The sequence below is a fragment of the Felis catus genome, chromosome C1, assembly GCF_018350175.1.
Source record: "Felis catus isolate Fca126 chromosome C1, F.catus_Fca126_mat1.0, whole genome shotgun sequence".
NCBI classification, from domain to species: domain Eukaryota; kingdom Metazoa; phylum Chordata; class Mammalia; order Carnivora; family Felidae; genus Felis; species Felis catus.
In genome coordinates, this window is record NC_058375.1 from 530,915 (window position 1) to 541,163 (window position 10,249).

General features: G+C 66.6%; 3 protein-coding genes across 7 annotated transcripts in view; 2 read left to right on the plus strand and 1 right to left on the minus strand.

Annotated features, from left to right (window-relative positions):
* LOC101086295 (ATPase family AAA domain containing 3A) overlaps nt 1–2,814 on the plus strand; it is a 23,098-nt gene extending 20,284 nt beyond the window's left edge. For both annotated transcript variants that reach the window (XM_019836001.2, XM_004001156.5), the window contains one exon: nt 1,974–2,814. In XM_019836001.2, the coding sequence (XP_019691560.2) occupies nt 1,974–2,117 (144 nt within the window). In that variant the 3' untranslated portion in view covers nt 2,118–2,814. The remainder of the gene's footprint in view (nt 1–1,973) is intronic.
* The window catches only part of TMEM240 (transmembrane protein 240), a 14,499-nt gene extending 5,137 nt beyond the window's left edge, over nt 1–9,362 (minus strand). For 3 of the 4 annotated variants that reach the window (XR_002744255.2, XR_006583818.1, XR_006583817.1), the window contains exons 1-4: nt 9,206–9,362; nt 8,740–8,846; nt 4,226–4,434; nt 3,443–3,693 (exon numbers count right to left, since the gene is read on the minus strand). Coding sequence is in view for 1 of the 4 variants with exons in the window: in XM_023257935.2 (XP_023113703.1) it covers nt 3,545–3,693; nt 4,226–4,434; nt 8,740–8,846; nt 9,206–9,262 (522 nt within the window). In the remaining 3 variants the exon portion in view is untranslated. Of the gene's footprint in view, nt 1–2,898; nt 3,694–4,225; nt 4,435–8,739; nt 8,847–9,205 lie in introns of those variants that run through there. The other variant, XM_023257935.2, reaches the window with a different exon arrangement.
* On the plus strand, nt 4,269–8,745 carry LOC123379437. Its single transcript, XM_045034923.1, has 2 exons — nt 4,269–4,406; nt 5,899–8,745. Exon 2 carries the CDS (start codon nt 6,226–6,228, stop codon nt 7,141–7,143), a length of 918 nt encoding a protein of 305 aa, XP_044890858.1. The 5' UTR covers nt 4,269–4,406; nt 5,899–6,225; the 3' UTR covers nt 7,144–8,745.
* Nucleotides 9,363–10,249: the final 887 nt, after the last annotated feature.

The window sequence follows — 10,249 nt, forward strand, 5'->3', positions numbered from 1 at the left end:
TTTTCTTTCTTTGTTTCTTTCTTTCCCTCTCTCTCTCTTTCTTTCTCTTTCTTTCTTTTTCTTCTTCTTTCTTTCTCTCTCTCTCTCTTCCTTCCTTCCTCCCTCCCTCCCTCCCTTCCTTTCTTTCATGAAGGTTCCTGTTTCAGTAATTTCCGGCTCACAGGAAAGTTGCAAGGGTAGCGCGGAGCCTCCCCCACCGTGTATGAGTGACCCCTCTTGACCCCTCTCCCAAGGCACATTTGCCACGTCAGTGTTGACTCCACTTGGACTTCGTCTTTTCCAGGACCCCATCCACAGTCCCCCGTCTCATTCGGTTGCCCTGTGTCCTCAGGCTCCTCCAGGCCGTGACAGCTCACAGATAGATGTTTCTGGTTACTGATGGTCCTGACAGTTTTGAGGAGTGCTGGTCAGGCGTTACGTGGATTCTCCTTCGGATGTTTTTCTCACAATTAGACCAAGATTGTGGGTTTGGGGAGAAGACCCCAGCGATGAGGTGTCCTCCTGGTCACGGCCTCCGGTCTGGGGGCACCTAGTGCCGTACAACATCACAGGGATGTTGACCTGGTCAGAGTGGTGCCCGCCAGGGTTCTCCATGCAGAGTTACTGGCTTCCCCCTTTCCTCCTTTATTTGGAAGCCCATCGCCAAGTGTAGCCATCCCTCAGCAGGGGCCCAGCCCCCCTTGGGCGCTGTGGATTCTGAGAGGGGCTGCTGCTCTCCCTCTGCCTTCCTACCAGGGAAGCTTCCAGCCACTTCCAGGCCCTGGCCCCCGTGGGCCCCTAGGCCGGTGTGCTCCCCTGGCAGTCCCCTCTTGCCTCTCCTTCACTGCTCTTCTGAGCCTGTGTACTCCCCCTGCAGCCCCCTGGCTCCATGGTTGGCCACGGGGTACTGAGGGTGGCCGTGTCCTAAGGGTAGGGCCGGCCTGTGTGAACAAAGTGACCGGCCATCTCAGATGGCAGGGACTTTCTCACAGTGCCCCACATGGGCTGAGCCACTCAGGTGGCTGGAGAGACAGGTGAACTGGCTCTGGCCCCCTGCCTGGCGAACACTGAGGCCGACCGCACGGCCACCTCGGTCAGAGTGACAGGCTGGGTGACAGGAAGCAGGTGAGACAGTGAGTCACCTGGGAGGGGTGGCAGCCTGGCCGTAGGTGACCTGCCTGGTAGCCGAGGCACGTGGACCGCCCTGGGGCCTGATCTGATCGGCACACTTCGGTGCCTCCACCCGTGCGCACGGCCGGGTTTGGGGCTGGGGAGCCCTGGGCAGCGGGGGCTCGTGAGAGACGGAGCCTAGCGTGCTTTGGGGGTGGTTGGGCCTGGTGGGATACTCTCTGACCAAGTTGGGATCGCTGGGGGCTCCTGGGGAGCGCTCTGCCTAGGGGTCTTGCCCTCCCTCCGGTGTCATGGTGGCGCGTGTGCCCTGGCCCTGAAGCCAGCTCCAGTCTCAGGTAGAGGCCCTCCAGGCCTGTGATGGGGGTGCTGAGCTGCTTCCTGACAGCTGGCCTCAGACCTTCTATTTTTAGAAAGTCATTGAGAAACTCAGTGATGTGAGAATGTTGCACTGGTGCCAACTGGGGATGTGGGCAGGGCCGCGGGCATTGCGGGGACGGCAGCTGCCGTGGCTGTGGGTTCCCTCGTGAGCACGCACGTGTGGGGGGGGCACGCTTGCACGCACAGGGAAGCAAGGCGTGTGCCGTGGGCACGTGGGCACGTGTGTGTTGTGAGGCCAGGCCCCTCTTGAGACGGAGCACAGGCCCAAGGTTGAGGGTAGTGGACTTGGCCCCCACCCCACAGGAGGCCGTCAGGTTCTCGAGGGTGGGGCCAGCCTGGCTGCCTCATCCCCGGGTCTGGCCCTGGCCTGCAGGGCGGGCCGTTCCTGGGGACTGGTGGGCGCTGAAAGCCTGAGGCTGGGCGACCCTTTTCCCCTCGGGCAGACCCTCTGGGTGCCCCACGTCGGTACTCTCTTTCCCTGCCAGGCCATGGCATATGCCTCTGAGGATGGAGTCCTCACTGAGGCCATGGTGGATGCCCGGGTCCAGGATGCCATCCAGCAGCACCAGCAGAAGATGCAGTGGCTGAAGGCTGAGGGAGCCCGGCCTGAGGGTGGCCAGGCTGCGTGAACTGGCCCTGGTACCTGGGGCACGCAAGCCAGGTGGCTTTGCCAGGAAGAAGCCCCAAGATGCCCGCCTCTCCCTGTGACGGGCCTACACAGCCGCCCACCTCAGCATTTTTAAGTACTTCTCCAGTCAGGGCCAGGACAGCATCGAAGGCCTCTGCTTGGGACCAGCCGCAGCTGTGGCATCTTTGTGGCGGGGCCGCCCCCTGCCCCCCAGGACACAACCGGGAGACGGGAGTCTCCAAGCCGGGCTGAGTGGGGGAGAAGCCACTGTCCCCATGCCCAGGGACAGTGTCCAAGCTGGCTAAGCTCCTGTGGCCAGCTGCTGCATCTGTGACCGGCAGTACAGGGGGCCTGGCTGAGAGAGCTGGGCCCATGTGGGGGGCTTGACCCTGCCCAGGCCCACCCAGCAGGTGAGGGGTGAGCAGAGTAGGCCCCCGTGCTGCCTGGTGGGAGTTGCTCTCCCCTGTGCTAGGGAGGAGGATGTACCCTGCACACGTCTGTGATACACCGGGGGGGGGGTTAAGAACTAGCTGCCAGCAACTGGTGGGGTTGCCCACGAGGCCCAAGACCCCCTGGCCAGGACCATCCGGGGCTGGGGGGGGCGGGGCTGCCCTAGTCCACAGAATCTGCAGCCCTCCCTCCCTTGGGTGGGGGTCTTTTTATCCAGAATCTAATAAAAACTCTGACAGGATACCTCACAATGTGTGTATCTCATGGCTGATTTCAACGGGCAGGGGCTTGAAGGGGGTCACAGGTTCAGAAATGAAAGAAGAGGCAGAGGCTGGAGCTTTCTGGAGAATTTACTGACCAGCAGGGGTGGGGGTCACAGTGAGGCGCCCGACCGGGGATGCCCTGGGCAGGGTGGCCGCACTTGCCGCAGTGGGGCTCAGGGGCCTTATTGCTGCTAGGCCGGGGCCTCCCCCAGACCCCTGTCTCCCGCCCCCCACCCCCAGTGCGGCCCGCGGACGCACACGCCCCATGCACATGCTCCCGTGTGCAGACGTGGGCGCGGCCGGGGGCCGGCCCCCTTCCCTGTCAAAACCCTCACCCGGCTTCGCTTCCCTCTGCCAGAACCGGCCCCGAGGAGCAGCCGGGTTTAAGTAACAGACGTGGTCCCAGCCCAGGCGCAAGCGAGACTGCAGTGCGCGGGGGCGAGGTGGTGGTCCCGGCCGCCCGTACAGGTGCCCGCGCCCCTCGCGCGCCCCCGCTCGGGGCCCGCCGTCCCGGCCCCCGCGCCCTATGCGGCCGGACGGCCGGGGTTCTGTCCCCAGGCCGGCAGCCTGCCCCGCCCCGACCCCCTTTTATAAAAAGAAGAGGAGACAGCACCTTCCGCTGGACACGCCCGGCGGGCGCCCTGGCCCGGGGCGGCCGTCCAGTCCCGTGTGCGTGGGCGCGTTGGCCGAAGGCCCCGCGAGTCCTGCGCGCGGCTCAGAGGTGCCGCGGGCTCGGGTGGCCGTTGTGGTAGAGTTTCTGCTTCACGTGCACCATGTTGCCGGCCGCCTCCTCGAAGGGCCTGTGCGGCCGCCGGCCCAGCTCCCGCAGACTGCACAACTTGGGCAGCCAGGTCCACGAGCCGTCTGCGGGGCAGGGGCGGTGTCAGAACGCGGTCGGGTCGGAGGCCCGGACCCGGGCGAGGCGCGGCGGGGCGGGAGCGCGGCCGAGGAAAAGCATAGGCGGGGCGGGGCGGGGCCAGGGATAGACGCAGAGGGCGAGTGGGCGGGGTCCTTTCGGGGGCGTGGCCGGGGCGCGGGCGGGGTCTCCTGAGGGGCGTGACCGGCCTGGGGTATGACCTGGGCGGGGCGCGGCTGAGAGGGGGCGGGGTCTTTGTGAGGACGTGGCCGGGCGGAGGGGTATGACCTGGGCGGGGCGCGGCTGAGGCGGGGCGGTGCCTTGTGAGGGCGTGGCCGGACGGTGGGCGGGGGCGTGGCCGGGCGAAGGAGAGGATGGGGGCGGGGTCTTGGCCGGGGCGAGGCCAGGGGGGGCCCGGTGGGCGTGGTCTGTCGGGGGCGGGGCGCCGTCGGGCGGAGCCGGAGAGGGCGGAGTGGGCGTGGTCTCGTGGCCGTTGGGGTGGAGGCGGGGTCGCAGGGGGGTGGGGCCGCCCTCACTCACCGTAGCGCCGGCCGGCCCTCCAGGCGCGCACGGCGCAGTGCAGGACGCCGTCCATCCACACCAGGAACCAGCTGATGCAGAAGCCGAGCAGCAGCCCCAGCATGAGGTCGATCTCCTGCTTGGTGACGTTGTCTGTCACGAAGTAGTTCTCGGAGGCGTCCACCACCGACTGGTCCCCGTCGTAAGGGATTACGTAGTGGATGTGGTGCCTGGGGGCGGCAGGGCGGGCTGGCACCTCTCCCGCGGGGCGGGCAGCGACCCCGGCGGTAAGCGGCACCCATTCGCCCCGCTGGTCTTAGAAGCAGCCCTTGTGCGGAGCTGAGGTCAGGAGGGGGCCAGCGGACTCGCCCAGGGCCCAGTCACCCGGCCGGAGGTTGCCCAGAGGGTGGAAGTGTGCGAGGCCAGGGGTCAGAGGGAAGCCCCGCGCCTGGCCAGGGATGTGCCTGCCCCTCGTGTCACCCTCCTTCCTCCTGCCCCGGGGCTCAGAGGCAACCCTGCGGGGGTCGCGGGAACACAGCGCAGGTGAACAAGCTGTTCCAGTGCGAAGGCCCCGGTCACGGTGTCCCCATCTGGTGGCAGGGTCACAGCCCACTTGCCGGATGCGGGGGCCTGCTGGTTCCTAGGGGTCCATTCTTTTGTCCTCCCCTCCCACTCACTATGTCCTTTCATTACCTTCTCTGCGGAGAGCCTAGTGGGTCAGCCCTGCTCTGGGCCTCTGGTCTTCCTTCTCCACCCTTTGCGGGCACCTCCCTTTCCTCAGTTCTCTGTGCCGGAGGGGAGGCTCCCGGGGCTCTGCCGGGTGTCCATCTCCCACCCCCTTTCCTGGGGGAGCTCTCCTGCCGGCCGGTGTCCCCTCGGAGCCGCACATCTATGCCCTGCTCGGCTGCTCCTGGGATGTTCCAGCTGTCCGGGGCTCCCTCCCACGTGTTCCATCGTCTGCCAAGGTCTGTGCGGTGTTTCTCAGCCCCCCTTCCCTCAACTGGCCAGGCCCCGGGCCGCTGAGCCCTCTGAACTGCAGCCCTGCTTACCTCTGCGGAACTCTGAACTCTCCCCACAAGGCTCTCTCTCCAGCCTTGGGCCTGGCTGGATTCCCTCCTCCTCCAAGAAGCCCTCAGGGCTCCCGAGGTCCTGGGTCGGGCAGCTCTATCCTGGAGATAAGCACCCAGGACGACCCAGGCCCGTCCCCACTCCCACCTCTGCTTCGGCCTGCAGGAGAGCCCAGGAGAGGGACCGTGGGGCCCACCCTTGGCCCCTGTCATCCTCACCGGCTGCAGCCCTCTCTCTTGCCTGGCAGTGCAGGGACCACTCTGGGGCCCTTCTGCCCAGGAGGCCACCTCTCCCGGTGGCCCTCCTCCTCGAGGCCCTCTGCTGGTCTCCAACTCTCCAGCCCCACCCCCCTGAAGTCCCCGCTGCCCCCCACGTCTGTTCTGAGCTCTAGCTGCCTGTGTGGCGTCTCCACGTGGGATCTACAGACACCTCAAACTCACACCTAAAAATAGCTCCTCCCTCCCCAAACCCCTCCCCATCCTCCCCTCAGTTACTGGCACCTCCGCCCGGTGTTCAGCCAACACAGGTCCCTGTTCCCCACCCCAAGCTCTTGACTGGCCATATTCGCTGCCCCCCAGAGGGACCGTCTCGAAACCAGAAACCGCACCGCTCTTCCCTGATCACAGGTCCCTGCTGCTCCTTCCCTGCTGATGTCCCTGCACCAGCGGCGGCCACACAGCGCCTTCCTCCCGGCAGCAGCCCAGCAGGGATGGCAGTGGGCAGGCCTCTGCTCACACCCCTTCCTGCTCCTCCTGGGAACTCCCGGAGGCCATCCCGCTCCGCAGGTCCCGAGTGGTCCCAGTGGTGGGGCCTCGGCCACAGCCCCACGGAGCAGCAGGGGCCACCAGCCCGGAGTCAGTCAGCAAGGACGGCCCTGCTCCTCTGTTGACAGTTTGTCAGGAGCCACCATGAGTCACCAATAAGTGGCGGAAGACTGTTAATCACCACCCGGAATGTGCAGCCGCTGCCGGTTGCCCAGGAGCAGATTCATGACCCTTTCGAGGTGCCCGTCACTTGGGACGCACCGGGCCGGGCAGGCTGCACCGGGGCTGTTAACAGGGAGCCACACGGTCGCCTTCTGCTCTACCCAGCCTTCTGGGCCTAAGACCCCCGGCAGGGCCTTCCTCGGCATGCTGCCTCGGGCCCCTGGACACGCGGCCGGCCAAGGCGGGGAGCTTGAAGACCAAGCTGCCACGGAAGCCAGAGACGCCCCCGGTGCCCTGGAGCAGGGCGAGGCCAGGGCCCCAACCAGCCCTGGTGGCTCGGGACCTCCAGGGGGTCAGAGGTCACAACCTGTGCCCCCAGCCCTGGCCTGGCCTCTGCGGTTCCTCCCTGCCCCTTACCCTCCTCCTTCCTCCAAGTCAGGCCCCTGGGGACAGGGGCTCGGGTCTCCCGTGTGCCCACGTGTTTTCACGATGTGTACACACATGGGTCTTGTCTGGGCCACGCATGCTGCCTGTGTCTGCCTGCGGTCCGATGCATGTTGTGTATACACGCCGGCCACATGCACAGGACGTGGCGTGTATACGGGGGTTCAGGCCACGAGCTCCGCTGTGCATGTGCATGCTTGCCCGGGCACGAGCACGGTGCGTATCACATGGACGTGCGCATGCACTCAGTTTTGCACACAGCCATCCTCTGTGGGTGTGCGGCCTGCTCACCGCACACGGGGAGTCCGCCGTGGCGGCTCGTGTGCGCGGTTTACACACGGATCCCTCGCGTGCAAAACTGTTCTCTGCAGACACGTTCGCCGCGCCCACACGGAGCACCCGCTTTGGCGCACCGTATGTATGATCCGCACGTGCCGCGCGTCCACATACATGGCGTCCACACGTACCACGCCGTACACTGAATTTACATATCCCGTATGAGGTGATGTGTACACAGCACACACGTGGACATGCGCACCCGGAAACTGCGGCGGGTGTGACTCTCCATGTCTTCTGCACCCACAGACACGCTGACCTGCACACACGGGACCAGGAGCTCCAGCCGCACCTCCGCGGGCACTCGCTTTACCTGAGTCCGGACGCTACGTGTGACGCGCACACACACCCTGGGCAGATACGCTCGGAAAGCAAAGCCCGTCTGCCCAGACGGGCCCTCGGCGGGAGGTCACAGGCACTTACACGCTGGTCATAACACAATAGCCCACACACACGTAAAATGTGCATTCCTGACGTTTATGGAGCTCGGAGCCCGGGCCTCACGGGGCGCACACTGCCAGCCACCGGGAGGGTCTCAAGACCGCCCCGGTTCATACCCACTCGTGGCCGTGGCTGTCTTAGGAGGCGGCGGGGCTGACCTTGTGCCTTTCCTTAGCCTGGGGCCGCGTGCACCGGGAAGGAACACAGGGATCTCTGGGAAAGAGTAGCCACCCGCCCAGCAAACGCTTCTGACGGTTCTTGGCCAGCACACGTGAGGGTCATTTACATGCCCCTCTCTACCTTCCTGGACGTCTGTGTTCTGCTTTCCACACACTGGTCTGCACCCACGGGCACGTGGCATGCTTAGTGAGGCATGAAACTATCCTCTCTTACACAACCCCCCACACCCACTGTGTGCGCACACATGTCCGTGGAGCAGAAGTACAGGACAAGGGTGAGGAACACAGCGTCTGGGCCCACGCCCCTCGTCCCTTACTAGCTGTGTGACCTTGGGCGAGTCTCTACCCACCCGAGCATCTTTCTGCTTTTTTTGGCCCCGGCAAGAGGGCTTCCTGTGGGGATGGCGTGCATGCGAATGTGTACGTGTGCTATGTGTACGCACATGTATATGCACAGACAGTACACATATGCGCGTCTCATGAGAAGATGTTTATTTTGTACATGGACGTACAAACATGCATGGCCAGGAAGACTCCATTACTACATGTGCACAGAATGGGGGCGTTCACACGGTGGATGTGGGGGCCTGGGCTCTCCCATCCCTCTCTGAATGACCTTGAGCAAGCCACACCCAGCTCTCCCCCAGTCCCTCCTCTGTTTAAGGAGAGGGTGGGACCAGATGGTCTGCCCACCTTGACCTTCTGCACTTCCCCGTACCTGGCTCGCAGGAAAGTTCACGAACATTAGTGCAGGGCCCGGGGAGGATGGTGTACTCTGTGGGCACGGCCGTGCGCAGGATCCTTCCTGACACACAGGACTGGACTGTCGCCCTCCTGGCTTCCAGGCCCTGGACCCGGAGGCCCAGGGCCCATTCCGCTCCTCGCCCTGGCACAGGCCCTTTCTCTAAAGGCATTTTGGGAGGGGGTCCTGACTACCCGGGCATGCTCCCCCTGCTGGAAAGCGATTGGCCAATCCCCAGGTGCCCAGCGGAGGCTGGTTCGTCCTTCCCCCCGCGGGCCTAGCGCAGTCCTGCAGCCAGGCCCGCTTGGGGCTCGCCTGCGCCCCAGTGGGCCCTGCCGCCGCCGCCGCCGCCGCCGCACATGTGTGATCACGCGTGTGCCCAACCGGGCGCGGACTCACCGGCCACAGTTGCAGTGGCAGACGCGGTCCTCGCCCCGCAGGTGCGGGAGGATGTAGTTGTGGAATCGGTCCAGCAGTGCGTTCATGTCCATCAAGCACGCGATGGCCTGGAAGAGCCCATGACCGGTCAGCGCCGAGGAGCGGGGCCTGGCCGGGGCCCCGGGGCGGGGGTTGGGGGACAGGGGTGCGGCGCGCTGAGGGTGGGGGAGCGCAGGCCAGGGGTAGGGGTGCCCGGGGGAGCCCCAGAATCGGGGAGCTCAGGGCAGTCGGGATGGGGAGCGCAGGCCGGGAAGGGGGAGCTCGGCGCAGCCCGGGATGGGGAGCGCAGGCCGGGGATGGGGAGCGCGGGGCAGCCCGGGAGGGGAGCGCAGGCCGCGCGGGCCGGTAAACAAGGCGCGGGAGGTGGGGGAGGCGGCGCGCGGGCGCGGGAGGCGGGCGCGGGCGCACGGGAAGCCCCTCCGCTCACCATCACGATCGACGCCCCCAGAATCATGAAGATCATGGTGTTCGCGCTCATGGACATCGGGCGGGGCCGGGCCGGGCCGGAGCGCCGCCCCCCGGCCCCGGCGCCCCCCCGGCCCCGGCCCGATGCTGGGCCCCCGCCGCCTCCGCAGAGGTCAGCCCGCCGCGCACCCGCCGGGGAGGAGGCGCGGGGCGGGGCGGGCAGGGGACGCGGCCGCTCCCGGGGTCGCTCGGCCGCCCGGCCGCCGCGCTCGCCGCGCCCGCGCGCTCCGCTCCGCCCTCGGCCTCCTCCCTCCGCGCGCTCGGCGCCGCTCCGGCCTCCGCTGCCTGCCCGCCCTCCGCGCCCGCCTCCCGGGAGGGGCCGCGCCGCCCGCCCGCCCCGCCCCGCCCCGCGCCGTCGGCCGGACCCCTCCCCGGGGATCGCAGGGCGGGATCTCGTCCCCGTCTGGCCAGTCCCGACCGGACCGGTCGTTCCTGGGGAGGGCCCTGCGCCCTCCCGGACCCTCCGCCCCAGCGCTCAACTGAAGACCCCCTCCTCCCGGATCGCGGGGCCGCAGGCAGGTTGGTTGGCACCCGGCTTCCTCCAGCAAGTACCTGCCTTTGGTGGAGCGCCCGCCCTGCAGGGCCGCTGGGGAGCTGCCAGGGAGGTCACTCCAAAGCCATGGCCACATGGCCCAGCAAAGACCAAAGGGTGCCCCACAGTGGCGGCAGGGCCAGCCTCAGGCCCATCTTCCCTGAGGAGTCTGCACCAGGCACCGGGACTGGGCACCTCGAAAACCCAGGCCAGTGTCTGTGGCTCTGCTCAGAGTGCCCGGGGATGCTGGGGGTCCGGGAGAGAGTCCCTGCGCCAAGGCCGCACCCACAGCCCCCAGAAGGGCACTGCCGGTGTGGGAGCCCCTACCACCTCCCCATGGTGACCTGAGGTCTTCCACAGATATGGGGGTCAGGAGGATCACGAGGAAATAAGGCTTCTTGGGGACAACTATCTCAGCCCCAGGAGGTGCCACAGGGAGGGCTCCATTCTTCCAGCAGTCCCTGTGGGTAGCAG

Coding starts and splice junctions, on each gene's coding strand:
- LOC123379437 (XM_045034923.1), top strand. CDS start 6,226: ATGTGCAGCCGCTGCCGGTTGCCCAGGAGCAGATTCATGACCCTTTCG.